At 34.3% G+C, this 24485-nt stretch overlaps 3 protein-coding genes across 4 annotated transcripts in view; 1 reads left to right on the top strand and 2 right to left on the bottom strand.

Annotated features, from left to right (window-relative positions):
- The window catches only part of LOC135847796 (RNA-binding protein 24-like), a 254048-nt gene that overhangs the window by 104731 nt on the left and 124832 nt on the right, over positions 1-24485 (top strand). The window lies entirely within an intron of this gene.
- On the bottom strand, positions 9280-11227 carry LOC135847797 (putative odorant-binding protein A5). Its single transcript, XM_065367516.1, has 5 exons — positions 10597-11227; positions 10391-10517; positions 10159-10302; positions 9802-9883; positions 9280-9710 (listed from the first exon to the last, which is right to left on the bottom strand). Exons 1-5 carry the CDS (start codon positions 10810-10812, stop codon positions 9521-9523), a joined length of 759 nt encoding a protein of 252 aa, XP_065223588.1. The 5' UTR covers positions 10813-11227; the 3' UTR covers positions 9280-9520.
- LOC135847627 (protein D3-like) lies at positions 13265-14793 on the bottom strand. The gene is made up of 6 exons (XM_065367258.1): positions 14467-14793; positions 14288-14389; positions 14045-14174; positions 13822-13962; positions 13681-13753; positions 13265-13606 (listed from the first exon to the last, which is right to left on the bottom strand). The coding sequence occupies exons 1-6, from the start codon at positions 14515-14517 to the stop codon at positions 13321-13323; spliced, it is 783 nt and encodes a 260-aa protein (XP_065223330.1). The 5' UTR covers positions 14518-14793; the 3' UTR covers positions 13265-13320.

Here is a 24485-nt window from a genome sequence, read left to right on the forward strand (position 1 = left end):
ATTTCAAGACTTTACTCGCTTTGAAAATTTGAACAAAAAGAGTTGAACTTCAAACTTGAGATCAACTTCAGCATTAAATATCGGTTCGATGACCTTTTTGTTGTTTTTTTTTTTACAAAAAAATGTCGAAACACAAAACCAGGAAAAAAAAGTTTTGAAAATTCAACTGAAATTATATAATTTACTTTTCACATCACGTTGCAATAAAAACCAAGGCAGCTACGGATATTATACCGCAATAAAGGAATAATTATGCGGTAAACGTGTATACGAAGTGGATGGAAGAACAAGAAAAAACAAAAGATTTACATCAAACAAAACACTGTGGCTGGAAAAAAAATTAACCGCCGTATAATTGTCGAGTAAAATCATAAGTAAACGGAAAAGAGAAAGAGAAACGGCTCGTAGTCATAGCCGCGTTATAATGTATTCATAAACAAAGGCCTCCCATTCTCTGCGGTAAAAGCCGAGTACTTGTACGCGATATTTACGGTGCTTCTCATAATAGTTCCTTTTTTGTTTTATTTTCTATTTTTTTTTTTTCAAGTTCATCTCGAGAGACACGCGTATGTTCAATTAACTTTAAAAATAAAATTAAAACGACACAAGGAGGTAAAATAACAAAACAAAAAAAACTCGGAAAGAAAACACACACAACACGTAATCCGATATTAAAGAACGTAGAAGCCATTTCTGTCGCAGCGAACTTGGCCACGCGCCCAATAAACTTGTCGCTACACCGTGATTCCTGGCTCTAGCTTGCGCACAAAACCACCTCATTTCCTGACTATGTTCATTAACACCCTTTTTTTTTGCTTTTTTTCCTACTCTGGATACTTCTTTCCACTTTCATTTAATTATTACCCATCAAGTGCTATTCTCACTTTCGTTTCTTCGCAGCAATCTTAACGCCATTTACCGACGTTTTATCTTTTCTCAAATTAATGAATTACGACCACCGAAGACCAAACGTTCGCCCAGACGAGTACTAAAATAAACCTACGACTCTGAATAATTAATCGTCGTAAAGCGACGACTGTACACGGTTCTCTGCTCCCCAGTTCTACTGATGCTCTTTACACTATTTCTCTTTTATCGCCTACTGCCTATTTGCAGTCATGCATTGGGAGCGTGCTCGTGAAATCTTAAGTCTTCGATACGAGAAAATGTTAGCATCATGGTATAGCCTTCTTTTTTCGTTTGTCAGTGAACAAATTCCATCTCAATTTGATTATAATAATAATGGAGCCTCCAGTGAGATTTCAATTTTCTTCTTGACCGTTTTCGTTACATATGTACTTTGGCACCTTCTTTGAAAATTTGATTTCTGTCACTTTTTCTGAAATTTACAAACTGGTCCAAAATTCATTTTTGAACTCACACTTCTGGACCACCTGAAACGACCGAAAGAGTGCTCAATAAGGATGCTATACTTAGTACTTTTTTGACTCTTCAAGAGTGATTAAAAATCACTGGAAACTTCAGAATGGCCCAAAACAAGAGCTCATACTCAGGAGTACCTATATCTTTTGAAGCGAAAAAAAAAAAAAAAAATGCTAGTAACTAATATCGATAAAGGAATAATTCTCAAAAGTATACCTACATTTTTCTTTTATTTCCCAACTGGCTACACATTCATTTTCAGAGTCACGGTTACAACTTACAAAGCAGATTTCGCTTTCTGCCAAACATAGCAAAAATTTTTGACTTTTTGCAAAATTGCCAAATAGTCTCGTTTTTGGCTAAATACGAGTATTCGTGCTTTTTATCAAAGGATTCCAAAAAGTCTCAATTTTTTCCTAAAAATTACCCAAGAGTTTCGTTTTTTGGACAAAGGTTGCGAAAAAGAATAATTATTTTGCCAAAAATTAGCCTAAATGATTTGCTTTTTGATGAAACTGTTAGTCTTGCTTTTTGCCAAAAATTGTCATAAATTCTCATTTTTCCAAAAGTTGATCAAAATTTTCGTTTGTTTGGCATAATTGCCAAAAATGGTTGTTCTTTGCAAAGAATAATTCCTAAAAGTTCAATTTTTTTCCAAAATTGATGAAAATTTTTGTTTTTTTGGCGAAATTGCTAAAAAAAATGTCGCTTTTTGCAAAGAATTCTCAAGTTCAACTTTTTTTCAAAAATAATTATCTTAAATTCTTGTTTTTTGGCAAAGTTGCTAAACATTGTCGGTTTTTGCAAAGAATTCCTGAAAGTTGAATTTTTTCCCAAAAATTATCTAAATGTCTTGCTGTATTGGCCAAACCTTGTCAAAAATTCTCATTTCAAAAATTGACAAAATTTTTTGTTTTTTTCCATGAATTTCTAAAAGTTGAACTTCAAAAAAAAGTTGTTCAATTGCAAAAAAGTCTTGTTTTTTGTGGGGAGAAAAATGCTCGTTTCTCAGCAAAAATGCTACAGATTTTCACTTTTTTCCAATAAATTTTCAAAAATCTTGTCATTCTGCCAGAAATTGCCAAAAAGTATATTTTTGTCAATGATTTCCAAAAGTCTTCTTTCCTGTCAAAATTATCAGAAATTCTCGCTTCTTACCAAGATTACTAAAAAAAAGACTTGAAAATAAAAATAAAACTATCTTGAACTCTTATCAGAATACAAAAAATTCAATTTCTGCTTTACAGATGGATCATATTAATCATAAAATTTTCAATTTTAAAATCCATAACTACTCTTCAATCTACACTGCTGATGAAGCGGTAGCGTACTGCGGAATCGCCATTACGAGACTACGAAGGGCGATTGCGTATTTTTAAGTCTGTTCTGTTCACTCGCTTTCTTAGCTCGTTAGAGTATAGATGTTTTTATATGTCTTAATAAAATAATTGTGTTGAATGACCACTTTATTTTCTATCCCTGCAGATAATTCTTTATATTGCACGATACATCTCATGCAATATTGGCGCCCTACATGGGGCTCGAACCCACGACCCTGAGATTAAGACTCACAGCTATTTTCCACTGCCTCTGTGATGTACTCACTTATGAATCAGAAAATAAGTCTTTCTAAATTCAGAGTGATTCCCTCAGCTCACTAACTGCTATCCAAAATCTATTTTCTGACCACTCCCTAATTCAAAATATTCATAAAACTCTATTTGATTTACAAAATTCAAACTACTCAATCCAGTTTATGTATGTAACCAGAACTACCCAGCCATGTTGGAATCACAGAAAATGAAATTGTAGATAAAAATGCAAAATCCGCCACTACTCTTTCTCCTCTCACATTTATCAAAGCTGATGACCTTAAATCTATCTTCACCCAAAGCACACTTGGGTAATGGCAAAACTTGTGGTCCCTCCAAACATCAAACAAGCTCTTTCACCACAAAAAAACTACTCAGTCTTGGAAAAACTATCACAACTAAATAGACTTGAAGAAATCATTATAACCAGATTGAGAATTGGCCACACAAAAATCACCCACAATCGCGTCTATGAAAAGGTCTTAAAGGTCCCAACACCTACATGCCAGTTCTGCCGGTTAGAACTTCTTTCTATCTGTCCAACACTTACTACATATGTATTTCACTGTCTCTCCTTACATCAGCACAGGCTATCCCTACAAATACATAGATGAAAGATGCCTATTCATACCAGACGACCCTTCCAAAATTAAAAAAATTCTTAGACCTAATTAAAAAACTTGACCTTACCAACTCGATATAAAATCGCACACTGTAATAATCAAGTACCTAATTACAAACACCCTCCCCCCCCAAAAAAAAAAAAATTTCAAATTAAAAAAATTCTTTTCTGGTTTTTTTGTGATTTTTTTCTAGGTACTTACATTAAAATGTTTTGCTCGTAGATTTTGTCAGTTTTTTTGGCTGCACCTTGCTCTAAAAAATGTATATATTTTCATGAGAAAATACGTATAAAAATTTCCCTTGAAACAACTTTAATTTTTCAAATTTTCAAAAATTCGCCTAGAATCCAAAAATAAATTAGTCCTTAAAATTTTGGTTACGTGGGGACTTCATAATCGATCCATTTGGTGTCGTTCAAATCAGAGAATGTTAGTTCAAAAAGGTTTCATTATGAGATTTTTTTGGTTACTGGTTTTTTTGAGTCGAACAGTTGAATTCTTCTTTGTGAGGGTTGATCCGTATCTAACTCTCAAAACTGATTCCAATACTTTACGGAACACAGTGCTCAAGGCTCGACAGAAATTTTCAAAAGGTTTTTCTAAAAGTCTTTCGTAAGGGAATTTAAAAATTTTCCAAACCTTGACATTTTTTTCTCCAAAGCCAGTGGCTTAAATATCCGATTCAACGATATAAATAGGGCAGAGAATACTTCAAAGTATATACAGGTGCAGTTTAATTTCTCGTAGTGATTTCTTATACGTATAAAATCGTAGCCGATATTTGAGCTATAAAAAGAAGGACAAAAATCCATCATTTAAAAATAACAACTACGCTCAAACAAATTACGAATGGAAAAGTTTTTCAAATGGAAAAGTATACGAGATGACGAGGGTTAAAAAAAGAAAAAAAACAAGTCACGATAAAAATAGTTCATTTTCGAATCGATTGGGTTTTTAGTATTTCCTATTCAAATCTTTCGCTTTAATGAACTGAAACGACGAGAAAAGGAGCACGAATTCGGGAAAGGATATTTTAAACGTGGTGTATTCAACGAAAATGGCAACTTGTTCATACGAGGCGGAATTTATGGCTGGTACGAGAGTTGCCATTTGTTGAAATTTTAATCTAAATACACGTTAAATTATCGCGGAAACGTACACATTATACGAGTCTCTGGTGAAAGCGATATTCGAAAATAATACCAAACAATTATTCAGGGTGTGTATTGAATTCACAAACAGCTGCTACCGCAAAACTTTTTACATCCGAGTCGAATAAGTTGCCTATGCTACGTATATATATACAGAGTATAGTGTGCCATACGACGAGTATAAAGTTATGGTAAGAAATTTCCAACGTGTATGGTTATATGGGCTGCTTGCCTGTTTGTCCCTATGTGTTGTATAAGGCAACCTGCTTAACCTTTTCTGTCATGTTAAATAAGCGAACAACGTTGCCTTGTTTGTATTGTACCCTGAGAGTATACCTATACATACCTTTACCTTACCTATAGCCTATGTAGCTCGTAGGTACTTATAAGAGAAATAATTCGTTAATAATACATTTTTTCTTACGTATTTTTTCTACCTCTGTTTCAGGTGAGTTGATTTTATACCTACCTATACCTACCTACGTGGAATGTGCTCGTTAAGTTCGCTTTTGAGTGTACACAACACAAGCGTCAAGGTCGTGGGTAAAGTATCGCTTTGAATTTTTGCAAACTCTTAAGGGCCATTAACTCTTCGTGTCGTGTATTGAATGAAACAAAGTAGGTAAACTTTTGAAGGCGGAAAAAAATCCAGTACATAGTTGAGCGTACTACAGGAGAGAAAGTTTTAACGACGATGGTTTTCGCAAAACGTCGTCGCTCTGTGTGAAATCCACTAAAACCTAAATAGGAAACCGCAACGAAACTGAGTCACCCTAAAAACAATGACCCAGCCGGGTAATCTTGACATTTGAGACATTTAGTTCGCAGGCTGTTTTGAAAGGAAATTTATTTTCGATTTTCAATACGGGACTCGAACGTCGCGGCAGCGGCAGCGACCTCGGCCGCGTTTATTATTACGAGCAAAACGTGCGTAGCGAAAATTCACTTATTGTTTGCCAATGACGAAGTTTTAAATTATTTACTGCTCGAAGCGAGGCGAAAGAAAGAAAGAAAAAAAGTAAAATATATTTAAGACGGTATATAGCGCAAGCATAGAGGAAAAGTGATACGGCCAAAAAGTTTCGATATTGTTGCGACCATTGTGAACTTGCAACGAAACTTACCTCCTCTAGAGAGTTCAACTTACTAATTCGAATTCGGCAAAAAGTCGCGTCATCGACGACAATAAAACTAACAGACGTCGTCTTTTTCGTTATCAAAGTAGAAAAACTTTTACCAACTATACGACGTTTCGAGTTTAAAGTTACACATACCATATACGACACTCATACTGCGAAAATATAATAGACTTAGCTTCGTTAAGCGTGCATTCTCTTCCCCTTGTATTATACAGGGTGTCCCGGTAAATGTGTGATATGGTTCAGATGGCGGTATGAGATTCGTAGTATGAAAAAGTTTCATTTTTTTTTACAGAAATTTGAGCGAGTTGAACAAAACACTGGAGTAAAATAATCTAATCTACGTAACAAAGGAACCTTTTCTGAACTCGGTTTCTCCGATTTTAACGAAACCAAGCTGGATTGAAAGAATATGTCCTAAAACCTCGTAACCAAAATTTTAGATCCTATAGTTCATTTTTGGATTTTTTGGCGAAATTTTGAAAATTTAAAAATTCAAAAAAGCTGTTTTAATCGGACGATTTTTCAACTTTTTTAAACGAAATTTTGTGAGCCAAGTAAACCAGTGTGAATAATTTCTTCAATTCAACTCCCAGACATCGACAACTACTAGTTTTGGGGCACTCAGGCGCCTCTGGCGATTTTTCAATTTTCAACGTCTAGTGATTTTTTTCAGCAAGATATCGTATGGCTATTGGCTAGTCAACATAATCATCTGACTCGAAGTCAATCACAATCCAGTTTTTTTGAAGCCTTTAGCGAATTCTAAACTTTGAAAATTGGACAGAAATTTAGTTTTGAGCTGACATTTCTAGAATTTAGCGATAACCGCTTAAAACGGTGGAGTAGATTCTCATTTAGCACCCTTTCAGCCTGATTTAGGCAGTTATAGCTGCCACTATCAATCACTGTAGGCTCCAGAATGGTTCAAAAGTAGTGGTTTTTGATGGTTGTGTAGGAGTTGAGTTTAAAGAATTTTTCACATTGGATCGCCTTTAAAGCAATTTTTAAAAATTTTAAAAGTTTTAAAATTTTTTAAAAATTCAAAAATCAACTTTAGGATCTGAAATGCTGGTTATTGGGGAAGGAGGGAGGGGAGGGGGTTAGGTCATGCTTTTTCGATGTATCTTGACTTAGTTTAAATTGGAGGGTGCCAATGAAATAGTTTTGAAGGGTAGGAGTCATACAGTGGTACGTCTAAATGATATTCATGTAAAACCTATTTGAAACATCAAAAACGTTTTTTCTGTGCACTTCTAGATTTATCTGAATGTTTAAACGTTGGGTATGGTTGATTAAAATTCTCGAAGTGTTGTAGTGCCTCTAAAATTGAAATTGGATGAAAGATGAACGTAATTTAATTTGTAGATTTTTAAATGCTCTGCAAAGAACATTATGTCCAAATTTTGCCTGCGTCCAAAATTGAAGGCGTCAGAGTCCTTTGAAAATTTCAATCAACAGACTTTGGCATTTTCAATTTTTGATGAAATTTCCCGTCTAATTTTTTAAAGAGTACCTACCCAAAAATGATGGAATTAAGTTTTTCATACTTGTATTTCTGGAATAGGTGTGGAAAATCAAGGGAAAAATTACCCAAAATGAGGAGAATTTAATTTCTCAATTTCAAAATTAAAATTGATATTTTTAGGCACCCTCCTCTTTTCTTCTCCTCGTGAGTAAAATAGAGGATTAATCGAAAAAACACGTATTTTCTTGAAAGAGGAAGTTATACCTTCATGGATGTGTTTTTTGCGGAGTTAATTTTCAGTCTGTTTTTTTTTTTTTTTTTTTTAATTGCTCAAAATTAATTTATTATGATTATTCATTTTTAGGATTATAACTTTTTGTTAAAGCCCCAGAAAATACATCTTTTTTGAATCACTTAAATTTATTTTTGTCAACTTTCTAAAAAATTCTGCATTTTACAATTTTGTTCTGTTTTTTTTTTGTTTTGTTTTTTTTTCAATGAAGATGCGTGATTGTTTCAAATTTCCAAAATAAAATTTCATTTTCAATGGTGGAAAAGTGTCATACCTGCAGTTCATTAAAAATTGTAATTTTCGCTATCTATTCTTCATAAAGTAGCATGGCCTGGTTAGAAACTGAAGGAGTACCGAATTTCAAAGTCATTGAGTCAGGGAGGATTAGAAGCTCAATTTGGGGGGGGGGAGGGGGGCGGTATGACCGATGCTCTGCTTAGGTAACACTACCCAAAAATGGCAAAAACCACTTTTTTAAAAAACACGAACTTACTTTGAAGACCCCTAGGGCCCTACAACTTTTTTTGGCTGTTTCCTATTTAAAGAAAATTTCCTTAACCAATTTTTTGTCAAAATCAGATGTATTTTTTTCAATCCACCCAACTGATCATTTATGTATCTTGATCCCGAAGTACATATGATAGACTTTTTGAGGACACTTTGCATAAATCCCCCCTCCTTCCCTCTCAAATTTCAAGCGCGATTGTAAATTTTTCAATAGCCAATAAGGGAAGGGAAAAAAAGGCTCAGACTTTATACTTTCGATCACGTACCATAGAGTGAAAAAAATTGCACTGTCGTTATCACTGGCATGGCATCGGTCCACGAATTGTCTCGTTAACGAATACGAATTATTCAGCTTTGACGAATTTTCCTTTGTTTTGAGTGACAGGCATTTCCGTCGCCGTCGTCGTTGTATTCGGCTGTACTATTTGCAATCCTCCTATAGGTTGTCGGCGTCCGGCTATTAGGGATTTTAAACGTCAACCTGGATTACGAAAATGCTAAATGTACGGGAAAAAAATCAATTTTTACTAGAATTAAGCTGCGTTGGTGGTAGAAGCAGAGCAGGGAGGAGAGTACCCGATCGTCCTGTGATGTAAAGTAATTCAATGGTGTTGGTGGTTTTTTCCTACAATAATGGTCGACCGGGGTAAATTGGTATTTTACCAGCGAAGGTGTTTCGTTGCGAATGACGAATTAGATTTTATTTTTTTTTACCGTAGTTTAGCTGCGCAGGGGTTGTTTTATTATCTATTGCTCTCGTATTTGAATGATTACTCGTGTTTGTTTTTTGAAATGATTTTTTTTCTCCAAATTGTTGATCGACGTTTTTATAAATTAGCGTAGGCCTAATTTAATTGCAACAGTTCTGCTTGTAGGTTGGAAAATGAAATGTGTTAATAAGTAATGAAAAAATTCGCTCCTGAAATTACGATTTTCGGTTTCATAATTTTACAAAAAAATCAAGAATTTTTCGCCTGAAAATAGGCATAAATTAATTTTTTTAAAGCTTAAGTGGACAGAGATTTAAATTTTTTCATTTCACATTTTTTTTTTTTTTTTGATACGCTGATACTTTTTTTTTAATTGAATGGAATGTTCTGTTGAAAAAAATTCTGAGTTACGAATAAAATTTGAAATAAATATTTTAATGAAAAAGAGTAAGGATAATGGCTGACTATTTTGCTGTTATCTTAAAGACCACCTGTGGAACGAGTTTTGGGTACATTTTTTTTCTCTAATGATACATATGATGTCTTTTTCCCGAATTAAGAACTTCGTTTAAATAAAATACAAACCAATTTCATGAAAACAAACCAAAAAACTCGACAGATATCTCGATCACTGACTTCGAAAATAAACACGTTATTAATTCCTTCTGTTTTTCCTTCTTCTTCTGTCTTTTTTGACCTTTTCAGTCGTGGTGGAAGGCGTTGTGACGGTCGTAGAACGATTCGCATATACATCGTAACGTAAAGTGAAGAAAAATCCAGCATCAGGGTATCTCATCTTAAGGTCCCAGCACCATTTGTGTATTCTAAATGATCCATCGTTTACTCTGAAAGTAGGGTAAAAGTGGAAGTTGGTGAAAAGAACCACATAGAATCTCTACCTGCATCAGTTGTATAGAATTTTAGAAATTTATTTACGTCGGTTTGATCGTTTCCAGTTCAGTTTCGTTAAATTTCCACCTTTGTCTGTAGGCTAAAAATACCATGTAGTAAGCAGTTCCTGTATAAACCAAAAACAAAATGAAAAATTGGAATTAAATCAACTCTTGAACATTTTTGGTGTAGTTTAACGAATGGATTTTGAAAATTTTTGGTGGGAAGAATGGAGGAGAGGCGTTTCCTTTCATTTCCAAAATAAATGAGTCATAAGTATCAATTTATTTTTTGAGAATCTATTTTTTTTTTAAAATTACGCTACATCTTTTCCTCTTTCTTATGGAATTTTTCAAAATTTCTTGATTCAGAACGAATGACTTTGAATTTATTTATTCTTACCATTAGAGTAAGGCTGTAAAGGTACATTGTAAGGAACTATTCGTTTTCCACTTCGTAATTTTCTGCCAGGAACGTTGACCAAGATCCAGTGCACCCATTCATTGTAATACGAAGTCTGATTCGCTTTCATATCGAATTCTGCCACTATTTGGAAAAATTTTAATATCAGTAAATTTATATTTCAGTCATTTATTTGTTTTTATGCTTTCAAATTTATTCGTCGAATACTCACAAACCATCACAACCGAATAATGCGCCAAAGCTAGACCATTGTAGTACATATAAGGAGCCTTTTGGCAGTCTTCGTGACTTAATATCTGTCCAGGACGACCCCTTACGTAATGTATAGGAAATTTAACCTAATTACAGCGCAGAAAAGTGATAAATGTTGTTATTTCGCACTTACACGTGCAAATGTTGTCGTACTAGGATACTTACAAACATACTATCTCTTGGTCCAGCTGGGAATACATTAGGTACTACTTTTTTCTGCTCCATTAAATATTCCATGGTTAATTTGAGGAATGGTGCTGTTGGGCCTGTGTACGGAGTCGTGTTTCGAGGCCAAAAGGTCATATGTATTTTACGTTTCGGTTTACATTCGTAAACCGGAAAAATTGCGAGGATTAAAAAAATGTAAAATTTTCCCGTCATTTTTTTCAAAAAGTGTTCAATACTCGGATTAAAGCATGCGAGCTCGTGAGTATAAAATGGGATTTTAATATCACTCCGAGAAGGAGAAACGCGCGTATCGATGTATCAATTTTTCGTTAGGTGTGTTCAATTTAAAATTACCTAAGTTAAATTTTACTGCGATACCAGATGTCTCGAAGGGAAAGGTTTATGTAAATGGAACACGTGTGTAATTTAGACATTGTGTCGATATCATCGCATCGCAGTTCCACGCTAATTCGAACAATTAAATAAACTAGGTAAAACACACGGCTTGCGCGATTTTTACAAATTAAACCGACGAAATTTCAAGCATTTTATGATATCCTATCGCGTGAATGGAAAAGATACGGATCGCGATTGTGTCGATTCAATACACAAGTTCGACATGCTGAAGCTTTACAGTGTTGGTTTCGGTTTCACGTTCATTTTTTTTAATACTTCACTTTCGTGATAAGCGATTATTGTACAGATAAGGGTATTTAATTTGCATCAGGAAATTCATTAAGAGGTATTTATTCCTTCGAGATGTGATCTTAGTATCATTTTGATAGATTTTTGTCGAAATGTGGGAAACAGAGTAACTATCCGGATCGACTCGAGAATTTCAATTTTACTATTTTACTCGTTTTAATTCATTTATGCAAGTTGAAAAGTTTATCGAGCTGGAAATTATTCCACTGTGGAATTTAAGGCGGTTTTCGTGGTCACTGAGATATTTTTAAGGTTATGGAAATCCCAGTTTTGATGAAATTCTAATGAACATTTAGCTGGAAAGGAATTTTCTATATGGTGGTTTCTACGATTAGCGAAAAAGAGCTAGAAACTGGACATAAAAGTACGCTTTTTTTTCAGTTTTGGATTTGGATGCTTCTTCATTTTCTCGTTGAAATTATTTTTATTCAATTTCTAAGAAAAAAGTTTGAAATTTACTTATAACTTTTTTATCTTATAAATTAAAAAGTGAAATGGAAGTTCTAACAATTTTTTATTTGTTTTTTTGTTGTTGTTGCTGTTGTTTTTTTTAGACAAATTGCAAAAAAAGTGAAAATTTTATTGGACAGCAATGACTTTGTGAATTTTTTTTAGCCTTATTTGAATTTTTCAGCGGTTTGAGGACCACTTTCAATGTGAGGAACCGAAAGGATATTTTTGGGTTTATTTTTTTGTTTGATTTTTTTTTGATAAAGGGGGCGGGGGGGTATTTGGCAGTAACGTCTTGAAAATTTTATTTTTAAATTTTCTCAAATGTTTTAAGATTCATTTTTGGTGTCAAGAATCGAAAAGAATTTTTTGAGTCGATTTTTTTTTTAATTTCCAAAGAACTTGTGAGAAGTTTGATTAGGGGATTAAGACTTGTTGAGCTTTCCTTTTTGGCTATATCTCAATTTTCCCTGCGTTTTGAGTCGCAATTTTATTGTGAGTAACAAAAAATGTATTTTTAGAGAGTAAGTAGGTGGTAAGGTACATCTTCTTTCCAGAAAATTGCAAAAAATACTCGATTTACCTGCAAGTCTGCAACTACGACTTGGTGCATTTCCCTCTTTAGCCGGATTTCAATTTCCTCGAAATTGAAGAACCAAAACAGTGTGTCTGGAGTTGATTTTTTTTGAAAATTGCAGAATGTGAGAAGATTGATTAGATAGTTTTTTCAACCGAATTTCTCGATTTTTTCTTTGGTTTTGATTTCGAAGCCCCCCTCCCCCCCTTTAATGCAATGAGCTAAAAGAGTATTTTTGAAATACTTTTTTTTTTTTTTTTGAAAACAGTTGCAAAAAATGTGAAAAATTCGATCAGCTTAGTTAATCTTCTACTTTTTTCGCCGTATTTCAATTTTACAAAATTTTTTTAGGCTTATTTTTGATGATGAGCCGAAAGAGTATTTTTGAGGTCCAAATTTTTTCTGGAACAATTTTCAAAAAAAACGAGCAGTTCGATAAGACAAACATCTACAAATTGGTTAATCCTGTTTTTTTCCATATTTTTTTGGTCATATTCATTTCAATTTTCCTCTTGTTCTTATGCCCTTTCTCGATGTAATTACCCAAAAAAATTACTTCGAAACCTTTCGATATTTTGGAAAAAATTGTGAAAAATATGGTAAGTTCAGTTGAGAAGCCATTACGCTGAGAATTGTCTTTTCCGGCCATCTGGTCATGATTTCAATTTTCTTAACTGTTGTAATGCTCATTCAAATTTTGCTACATTTTAACCCCCTCCCCTCATTTGGAGAAATAATGAGCTCGCGTCATCGCGTGAAATTTCCTTGTTGGCTAAGTTGAAAAGAAAAATTCAAGGTGTGTAATCTTTCATCGGTGTTCAATATTTTCAATCATTATTCAGTATTTATTTTTGTTTTTGCTCGAAAAATTAGACCACTACGTGAAAAAATTAAAACTATACAATTCAATACAATAAAAAAATATCAACCGAATACATTTTTCTTACAAAATATAATTCGAACTCTCGAGTACAAAAATAAGCTTAAATTTACGTTTCAATTTTAATCCATGGCTCGAATGTAAACAATGTTGTCGGTTCGGTGGTCGTTTCGCCAGATTCCACGCTTTCGTAATAATAAGGATCTTGCGTAGTTTTCCTGAAATTACCTCCGAATCTGGATTTATTACCGATGTATTGTAATTTCTTGGGTCTCGGCGTGTACAGAACGGTTGTCCATCTCTGATAAACCATTTTATAATAATTGGCAGCTACAGGACCGGTGAGATTATATTTGTAGACGAACCAGGATGATCTCCAGTCTCGAACACCGGGTCTAAATAAAATGGAGATACTCATATTAGACTATTGATATTTTGAAGGAATTGAAAATCAGAATTTATTACTCACATGACTTGGACTTCTTCGACAAAGTACAGATATTCGGGTTGTTCGTAAATCAGAAAAACGTAATAAGTTGGTCCTGTGGGCAAATAAAGTCGGTGGTAATTTTTTCGGAATTTTAAAAGAATTTAATCACGAGTAAATTACCATTATTGCGAGCTTCTTGACCGATTTTATACGGCCTGATGACGTTTCCTTTTCTTAATTTTCGTTGAGGTATGTTAACCACCACCCATTCATCCCATTCTTGGTAATAAGTTGAATTATCTACGTCTGGCATATCTGGACCTAGATTTAAAATATTCGTTGGTTAACTTATTGCACATAGAGTAGAATTAAATCGGTATTTTTAGATGAGTCAAACACGTACTTGCCATTATCATGGTGTACCAACGATTTTTACGAGCTTCCCATCTGACTTTGGGAGCTCTCAACGAAGCCATATCGACTCTGATTTCTTGTCCAGGACGAGGTGCGGCGCAATAATACGTAAAACTTACCTATAGTACATATTTACACATTGAAGAAATATGGGCATGGTAAAGATTTAAAATGGAGATCACCCTATAGGTAGGTAATCTTAAAGGAGATGAATTTCTATGATTTCACTCACCCTGCAGGTTGAATTAGGAACCGATTCGATCATATTTGGTATAAGTTTGGCCAACTTGAACATTTGACCTACGCTTTTGGCCTGGCATGGTTCTGGAGACCACTGAAATCAACGCGTATAATGAGGTTATATGTAAACCAAGCAGACGAGTACGCCATAAATGCGATTATTCTACTTACGTAAATTGCTATAATCAAGAGGCATGCTAGTGAGAAAAAATTTTCGAGCATTTTAAGCTTTTAGTCGTCTTTCTAGGTCACCGAGCGCACATTTACAGAATTTATGATAAGCCTTACTCTCGTCTAATGATCGTAAATTAATGATAAATAAGCGACACGACGTTAGCGATCGTTATATTTACATCATAATTATCGCGAACATTTTGTTAAATTTATGGAGAACTTTACTATACAGGCGAAAAATGTGCGGTAATAATGTTCGAGTCGAGCCCAAGTTGGTCTTAGTTATTTGAAAAACTGATACCTGTTAATCGAGTAAGTTATACGATGCCCAGGTTATAATGGTCGTCGAGATTAGCTTTTGATCGTTGATCAGATACTCGAGGGGAATTAATTCCAAATATTCGTAATACGATAACGAGGTCGAAGTTGAGTGTTTTGAAGTTTTACGTCATTTTTTTTTACGAGGATTACGAAAGAAGAAAATGCTCGTGATGGGTTTGGGTGTGTGGAATGGTGGAGCTATAGAACTTTTTAGTGGCAATGAGATGCCAAAGAGGATTTCAAAAGTATTTCGATGGTGCACAGAGACAGAGAGTGGCTTATTCTCCCAAGGTTGATACAATTTTATTTTCAATATCAAGAGTGAATGATGTGTTTGCTTAAAGAAAAAGTATTCTTATTCTGTACCCAGTTGGGACAATTAGAGATGAATTTAAAATGAGAATAAGAATTGCACCTGAGGTAGGAAAGTTGAAGTTTTACAGTTGTGACAGTTTTTCTTCTCGGTGTTTTATATAGTAATTTTCCCTAGATTAACCGCAAGTTGCATCAGCTTGCAGATTGAGATATCGATCCATTAGTATAGGGTTTGTGTGATGATTAGATGATGTTTAATTACTAGCAATGAACATTCCTTATTTTTCAGTCATTTTACTATCACGTGGAAAGGAATATTATGAAATATAGGGAAGAGGGGGGGGGGAGCTTCTTTAGTTGTATTTGGTGCGAAATTTCAAAATTGTCCATATTTTCCTTTTTCTTTTCCTCCTCCATGTGCTCATCCTTCATTTCTTTTGACATGGATATGTTTTTTCGTGCTGGGGGTCTGTCCAAAAATTTTCAAGATCAACGCTGACTTTTGAAAACTTGAAACAGGCCAAACGGACGAGTCAATGGCCCTAAGAAGCCAACCAGGCAGACAGGCGACCTTGGGAAACCATGTTGACCGGTTAATGACCTTAATAAGAGACCAAACAGGACAGACAGCTTTGAGAAAGCCAGACATACGGCTGCGGGTCAATAACCTTAAGTGGTCAGATGAGCAGACAAACGACCTTGAGAAGCCAGACAGACGGGTCATTAAAAATTGCTTTAAATATGTAATGCAAAAATCAGAAGATCAGTTTTTGTCTTGGATAACGCCATTTTGGTCGCATTTAAACTAGGTGCACTTACTTGCTTTTAGGATCCGAATTTTGACATAAATCGGAAAAATTACTTAAAAATTAGGGGTGATAATTGAAATTATTATTATAATTTTTTTTTTTTGTCATTTATTGTGGATCACAAGTTGGTCGAAAAATATATGTTTATGGTTCTTTTTGATCTCAAAATGTATATTAATCGGTTATTTGTATTTGTTTTTGGGTTTTCATCTCCATAAGTGGTTTTGGTTACACTTCCTGGTTTTTAGTTTTCTCATTTTTTTTCTTTTTTCAAAAATAATAATTGAAAGTAAATAAAATTCAAATCAAAATAAATATTATGTTTAAAAATGTGAAAAAAATAAAACTAATTTCAAAATTCAGATCTTAAATTTTCAAAATGAAAAATGAAGGAAAAAACAGGAAAACGACGAAAAATTGCATGAATAAAAAAATTGAAAAAAATAATCAATAAAATTGAATTAAAATTACATTACTGGTTTTTGGTTGATTGGAAAAACAAAATTTTTCAAGAGTTATGGATCATTTATGGTTCTAATTTAAAAAAATCATTTTTGTTTAATCAGTTTTTGGTTACAAAATTTTGTAAAATAGGTACCTACTTGGTTATTTATTGGTTCCAGTTATCACCCCTGGAAAAATTAGGTATATATTTTTGGTTTGCACTTTTTGAGATTTTAGAACAATTTTTTTTAAAAAAATTCTAGCCTAAAAATGCACTTTTTCTCATTCATGTTGAAAGAGGCCCTCAGAACGTAGAAGAAAAAAAGCCATATTTTAATATTTAAATTTTTTTCACCCATTTATGCCCTTTTTGGACTATTTTGAAGCATTGAGAACCCCCTTAGGATCTTCAATTCGTCGTTTGGGTAGCTGAAATTCATTTTCAGAGCTTCCATATGGATCTTCATTTTATGGTTTGAAAAAAATGAGCAGAATCTGTGACTGAATGACCGGGGGAGATCCCCTTGCAAGTATAAAAAACACAACTATATTCTCGTATACTCGAAAAATATTTCTCCCATCTCATCTCACACTAATAAAATCAAAATTGAGTAATAGAAAACGAAACAATCCTAACTTAAAAATCGAAATGGGGAGGGAAAAAATAAAAAGAAGGCGAAGAAAGGTGTGCAAGTTCGAATAAGAAATCATCAATTCTTCGCCGTTGCAGTTATCTTAAAACTTAGCACACAATTCTGAATCTCATATAATGCCAAACACACGCCATCTTTTACTTTCCATATTTTATTACAAAAGTCTTTCTTTTATACGCAGTGGTTGGTAAACTATGTCAAGCAAAAAGAGTAGGTATAAAAGCATCGTATACGCGTATATCGCGTACCGCAACGATTTCTTAACACGTGGTGCACACGTGTACATTGTACGCGTTTACGTTTACATGTCGACTATAGTCTATCTAAAAATACCCTCTTTAGCTTTTTCAATTATTAACGCGCGAGCCATTTCGCATTTCTCGTATATAAATAATCAACGTTCGTAAAGGTTTTTCGAGCTGAAAGACGAATTTAAAACTGGCTGGGACTATACGTATAACTTTACTTATTCCTATGTAACGTACCTCTAGTTCCTATACTTCCTATATACTTCGTACAGAAGTCGTCGTCGTATCGAAAATACGACTAACGCCGTGATCGTATAAAACTTAAAGACGAAAAAAAGAACTCGATTGTCTTTGAAAATTGGACAAAAACACCCTCGTGGGAACGCGACGATGTACTTTTTCGACACTATCGCTTTGGTTTCTTAATCTTAATCATTTCGTTAGTGCATTAAAGTTGACCACACCGGGGTAGGTTTTAGTTTTACTTCTGTTATGGTCGGCTAAGGTAATGTATAGAAGGGGTGCGGCGCGGCGGTGTACCGATGTACAATGTGCGTCCATACGATTGATAATCCCCTCGTGAAAAAGCCACAATGCTAGTAGCTGGTGGCGGAATTACGCGAAACAAGGGTTCGGTTCTCGAATACATTTCCTCCGGTTATCTCTGATTTACGGCCGTGTACTTGTAAGACACGCCAATTTATGGTTTGCACTATGCTAATAACTTCTCCTCTGCAGCATTGGATCTGTCGTCAGTTCCGAGAAAGATGAGTATTGGGTATGGTATACTCATGAAACCATCTATACCTACTGCATTTTTCAGCTTGATGAGATCGATGTTTTCGGTATGTGGGGGTTTTTCTTAGAATTTTGGGCTATGAAGAGGTGCGGGCATGGCTGTCGGAGAGGGGGGCAAAGAGAGCAATGTGCCCGGGCCCGGCAAAAGAAGGGTCTGTGATGAAAGAAACTCCTGTTTTTTTACTTCTCAAAATACAAATCGAAAGTTTTTGCCTCCACTTCGTTGGGCCTTGTTTTATTCATTTTTTTCAAATTTGAAATTTCTGAATAAAAAATATCATTCAACTTTTAAAGTTTTAGAGTGAAAAAACGAACTTCTCGCATAAAAAGTAAAGTTTTTATACCTCTCGAAATATAATTTTTCAAGAGCTTTTGCCCTCACTCGAGCCCAGGGACGAAAAGCCTTAAAATAACACTTAGGCTTCTGGCTTTAAATTTCAAAATTGAAACTTTTGGCTTTGGCTTTCAACTATTTCAATTTTTACGACTTGTTCTAGCAAAACTTTTGGCTTCCAATGGATATTCCTTATAATTATTTTCTATTTAACAACTTTCAGCTATCAGGGTGTCTACAAGTATGAAAGTAGTGAAAAAGTAGTGATTTTCAGCAAGTTTGCTTGAAAGATAGTGAAAAATGAAAAATTTGAAAAACTGAGTGCCAAAGTTCATTTGAACAGTTCTTAATAAAATTTTGTGGAAAACTTGAATTTCCAAAAAAAATGTCTGGACGCTTCGAAACGGCTTAAAACCATTTCTAGTCGACTCGGATTCTTAAAAATTTCTCCGAATCCACTTTCCCAGGTAAAAAAAAAACTCGAATTGTCATTTATCCGAAAGATGAATTTCACGAATATAAAAATTTTGAAAAAATGACGATTCTTCCACCTCTTCCTTCCTCTGAAAAGCCTGTGTGCCAAAATGGACGAGAAAGTCTTGTTTTTTTTTGGTTTTTTTGAAAATTGCCAAAAACGTCTACTTTTTTGTCAAAATATAGGTTAGGGTGCGTCAAAAGAACAATAGAAAACACTTTTTTTTAAAATTGGGGTAGCTTACCCCCCTAAAAGTGTTCCATTTGGTCAAAAAATACTACGTACAAAATTTCAGATCAAAAAAATTATATTTAGAGGTCGCGCACAAGAGTTGAATGTTGAGAATATATGAGCGCGTCAAGCGAAAACTTCCCACGGTTGCGCGGCGGGGATTACAGCGTTGCGTTCCCTAGCAAGATTGGAGCCGTTTTACAAAACGTTACCCCCTCTACAATGCATGTTAAGTAAGTCTAGTCCCTGGTAGGATTTCTAAGATGTTATTTATGTGGATTCAATAACAATTTTTCAATTCCGAAGCTCATTGTAGGCGGAAATATGAAAGTTTTGAAAAATAAAGAAAAAAGTATGAATTTGAGGTTTTATGTATTATTCTGATCAGCAATTGTAGGAAAAAAATTTATGGGATAAATTTACGTTGAAATGTGAATATTTGATACGATTTAGCAATTCAAGTTGATGTTTTATCGACTAATATACATTTTAAAGCCGTTACTTAGTAAAAATGGAATGTTTCAGTTTCTGAATTCCATAATTTTGGTTAAAATGAATTCTAGAGCCAAAAAATCATGATCAATATTTTTTTATAGTTATTTTAAAAATCCAAGAAAGATAGTATCACTTGATAAGTTGTGGTGGGGATGCCGCTCTCGTTATAGTTGCGCAAAATCAACCCCGGTATGTTACGTTGCGTTTCCCGCGGCGCCGTCGTGGGAAGTGTTGTGCTTGCGCGCGCTCGCAGCTCTCAACATTCAACACTTGTGCGCGACCTCTAAATATTAATATTTTTCAACAAAAATTTTATGGTGTCATTTTTTCGTCTAAAGGAACAACATTAGCGGGTAAGACCTTAAAATTTCAAAAAAAATGTAACATGACGCACCCTAATATAGGTACCTACCAAAAATTTATATTTCAATATTTCTAAACGTTCTGCTTTTTTTTACTAAATTTACTATACAAAAATGCAATTTTTTTTCCAAAATTGCTTTCAAACCTCATTTTCTTAGTTAAAGTCGTCAAAAAGATCTTCCTTTTTTTTTGCCAAATTGTTTTATTTTTAATGCATACATACATACATACATACATACATACGAGAAGCTGTAACAATTTGAATAAGTACTTAAATGTAACAATAGTTTTATTATCATTTAGTCAATTTCAACTTCAAACCAAAAAAATGATTTTTTGTGGGGGGGGGGGTTAAAAATGTTTTGAAAGGTAACGATTTTTCCCCAAAAGGTAGTGATTTTAGGTCAACAAATTCCTGTAGACAGCCTGGCTATATTTCATTAGGCTTTTAGTTTTTTGTTTTAAACTTTTGGCTTTAAACTTTTAGCTAATTCACCATCAACTTACGAAAAAAACATAATCTTTTTGAGATTTTTGCATCAGAGGACTTGATTGCTTGATTAGATTACATTGATTTATTAATAATTAGTGATAGTGGTGAACATTCATTACTTAGGATTATTTCGTTTTTTTTTTCATTTCATTAGATCACATTAAAATAAAATTGAATGACATTTTTTTCATTTTTTTTTGTTTCTTCTGAATTCAGAGAATTCAAATATGCAAAAAAGCCTTTGAAAAAGCCCACCCAAAAAAATGAAACTTTTTGGCTTAGTGCAAAAATTTGCCCGGCTTTCGGTTTTTGGCTTTCGGGTAGCTTTTCGTCTCTGCTCGAGCCTGTTATTTTTTCTTTTTCAAAATTAACATCCTAAAAAAAATTTCAAATTCTAAAATTTTAAAAGCCAAAAAATAAACTTCTCGCTTAAAAAACATAGTTTTTAATTCTCTAAAAATACAAATTTCCAAAAGTTCTCGCTCTCGCTTGACTCAGGCATGTTCTCTTTTTTTTTCAAAATCAACTTCCTAAAAAAGCATCGTTTTTAGGCATCTCGAAATCAATGTTAAAAACTTTCACCCTTGCTTCGCTCGAGCCAATTTGTTTCTTGTCTTTGAGTCCCCAAAATCCAAAACAGAAAAATAAAATTTTCATGACATATTTATCTATTGTGAATGTGATATCAATCGGCAAAATTGGTGTTTTCCTCCTGTATCAGTCGGCAAATTTTCAATCGAACCCCCTCTCCTCCACCTCCATTCTCAAAAAACTTTCATGGTTTTTTGTTCCTAGAAATGGGGCCAAATTACCGGGCCCGCATTGGCTCTTGATGGCTCTGGATGCTGGTGGGGTGAAAACGAATGCAGTATTTGGATTTCCAAGCGAGCTAGAAGATTTGAGAGATTTGGAAATTCACGGAGTCCCCTCAACAAAATTGACTATTATGAGTCTTTGCGCAGAAGACTCCTAACGAAGGGATTTTTTGTGTCCGCCTCAGAATTTGAACGGGACCGTGTTTTTTGGAAAGAGAATGGTCTGAAATCCTCATAACCAAAATTTCCAATTTTATTTTTCGATTTTTAAAGAATTTTTGAAAATTGATAATTTACCATTTTCGGTGATTTACGCTTAATTTTAAAAATTGTAGGTAAGTAAGTATATTATTTATTGAGTAAAAATGAGAAAAATTATTCTTGAAACTCATATCAACCCTCTCAAGCCGATTCCTACCATTTTCGGTCATTCTGGAGCCTCCAGCGAAGTTCTTAATTTCTCTAAAATTGGAAAAATTTCCAAACGTCACAAGTCCCTTTCGTGAGCAGCTACGCAAAAATGTATAATGACAAAAAAACTCCCTTTTTTATGCTCTACAACTTTTATCAGAACATTTTTCTCATATCTGCTCATTTTCCAAAGTTATTATCGAAATAGCAAAACGTGGACGCTTTTGAAAGTCATAACGAGAGGAAAAGCAAATGATAATGAACTTGACGTCGAGCCTAGAACAACACAGGCCTATATTTCGTTTCTGATACACATACGTATACCGAAGCTGCGATCATTATTATCGGATTAGACCGCACGGATGATATATTTCTCTCTTAGAGCATACGATATGGTATAAATAATACGCGTATAGGAATGATATATATTCGTACGTCTATTGGTAAAAGTTTTTAAAAATGTGCGAACGTCTGTCTGGCTACAGTATCGATTATCCCACAAATACAACACTAAAAAGGCGTATATTATACGACTATATATCTATATAACGTTCAGCATCGATGCAAAAAGGAGGCGAGGAGGCGAGGAGGCGATCGGCTACTCAACACTGGTAATACCGAATCAACATTAAATACTCTTTTTAAAGATACCCCTACAGACTGGCGATGAAGGAGCGGAGTTGAGACGAAAGGGGCGAAAAAAAGAAACGATGCTTTTTAGGCGCGATTTATAAGACTCGCGTCTAGAAAGCTCAAGGAAAAAATAGTGATGGGGAAAACAGCACGAAACGGAATGCAATTATATTTTGTAATTTATAATGGAAGAATTATTACCGGAGGTTGGTATTTATTTTCAGGGTTTCGTCGAAAAAAATTACCTCGAGTTTGTTTTCTTTTTTCTTTTTCTTTTTTTTTTCATAGCGATTTGAAAATTATTACGATTATCGACACGTCGTCTTTTTTTTCCTTTGCCCTCGTGCAGTACACCAAGAAAAAGACGACGAGCGAGGGGCGGATGATGAGAGAGAGAAAACGGGTAAAAATCGATTTTTAACGAATTCTTATAGGTGTTGGTTTTGTTTCTACGTTGTGTGTATTTCTTCGGCGTGGTTTTTTTCGCCTTCGTTCGCATTTAGTGGCGCGTAAAGGCGCGAATTTTTCACTCGAACTTATTGCCGCACGTTTTTGCTCGCGAAACATAACGCGAAGTGACGGTTTTTGTAAATTTCATCGAACAATGGCGAAGAAAATTTCTTCGAGTGTTTACCACGAGACGCGAAAATGTAAGAAGAAAAAAAAAAGTAAAATAAAAAAATACGTAACTCGGCGATGAGCGAAGAAGAGAAGAAGGCAAAGTAGAAATATTAAAATACTTAGGGGAACAGAAAAGTAGAAATGGTAGCGTAGTTGTATACAAATAATAGGTCTCAACGACCATTAATTTTAAAAGACACAAAGGAAAAGCTTAACGGTACGTAGAATGTTATTTGCACAAAAAGCAAGTGGAAAGATGGAAAGTTCTCTTTTTTTTTACTTTAATCTTTCAGCCGGGGTAAGAAACGAGTATACTTGAGACGGGGGCGATAATACTTGTGCTGTTGCTTCGCTAAAATAACGTACTACTTTTTACGAGTGTTGAAGGTTTTTTTTTTCACTTCTCGCCTTTATGCATCAGGGTGTAGGGTACGTAGTAGGGGTGTTGGTTAAACTGAAAATCATTTCGTACATGTTTACTAAATTAAAATGTTTTCGCCAACGAGCCTTTTTTTAAAAAAGCAACGTATCAAGTACCTACTACCTACCAATGTAAGGGGTAGTTGGAAAATGCCTTTTGTATCGGTAAAACGATAACTTTGTGGAGCCACAAGTGACAGTTGCGATGTTTACCTCGCTATTTTTTCTCTCTCCGTGTATTTTTCCATGTCTCTATGTTGCTGCTCTATGTGATACGTGGGTAGGTCTAGGTATATTTTACGCGTAGGTAGAGAGGTACGTAGTATACGTAACGTACCTATGATGTGCAATGTATCTATCTACCTCTCTATTTAGGTTATTTTGCTGTTGGGGTTTACTTGTGTAATGTATTGTGTATACTATAACACTGGTGTAGGTAAATAAGGGAAACGATATTTTTATCCAAGAAAGCTCGGATACCTAAAACTGTCACACACGTGTTGTTCTTAAACAACCTTTTAAATACCCGCCCACATTATTTTATGTAGTTTTCCCCTAAAAGATTCGCATACTCGTTTCAGTAGATTCTCCTTCTAATCCTATTTGAGTTTTATTCAGTTTGATATATTTTTTTTATAGTATAAAATTGCGCGGTCAATTTTAACCAAAAGTTGTTTCTTTTGAGTACTTAATGGGCGAGAAATGCTGGAATTCTGGCTCACGATGGAACCTTTTGGTCTGTGGTTACTCAGTTATCGATTTCGTTCAATTTTTTCTGAAGCAAAGGAACTTACACGGTGGCTGAGAAGTAAAAATCAACTGCCAATGAAAGAATCGAGAGTACTACTAAAAATTTAAATTTCCATCATGAACAAATAAATTTAAAAGGTCAAATGACCATGAAGTATTACTTCAAAAGACGTCTTTTCTGGTTACATTTTCTAATAACTGAGCAGCTTAAATTGTGAAAACTTTCTATTTTCTGATATTCCGAGATTACTTTCACCTTTAGTAAAAAAGAACGTATCTTGGGATATAAATTTTTGAGGGAAAATCTCGCTTTCTGCTCACAAAGGTGAAGGGACATTTTTCAACCCGCGGTAATTTTTTTAGATCGGGCGAAAAATTGTAGAATGT

Source organism: Planococcus citri, chromosome 5, assembly GCF_950023065.1.
Source record: "Planococcus citri chromosome 5, ihPlaCitr1.1, whole genome shotgun sequence".
Lineage (NCBI taxonomy): Eukaryota > Metazoa > Arthropoda > Insecta > Hemiptera > Pseudococcidae > Planococcus > Planococcus citri.

Coding starts and splice junctions, on each gene's coding strand:
- LOC135847797 (XM_065367516.1), bottom strand. CDS start 10,812: ATGACGGGAAAATTTTACATTTTTTTAATCCTCGCAATTTTTCCGGTT. Junction 10,518..10,596: donor GACCAAGAGATAGTATGTTT/GTAAGTATCCTA, acceptor CGCTGTAATTAG/GTTAAATTTCCTATACATTA. Junction 9,711..9,801: donor CTGGAAACGATCAAACCGAC/GTAAATAAATTT, acceptor CCCTACTTTCAG/AGTAAACGATGGATCATTTA.
- LOC135847627 (XM_065367258.1), bottom strand. CDS start 14,517: ATGCTCGAAAATTTTTTCTCACTAGCATGCCTCTTGATTATAGCAATT. Junction 14,390..14,466: donor TCTTGATTATAGCAATTTAC/GTAAGTAGAATA, acceptor CGTTGATTTCAG/TGGTCTCCAGAACCATGCCA. Junction 14,175..14,287: donor TTCCTAATTCAACCTGCAGG/GTGAGTGAAATC, acceptor TATGTACTATAG/GTAAGTTTTACGTATTATTG.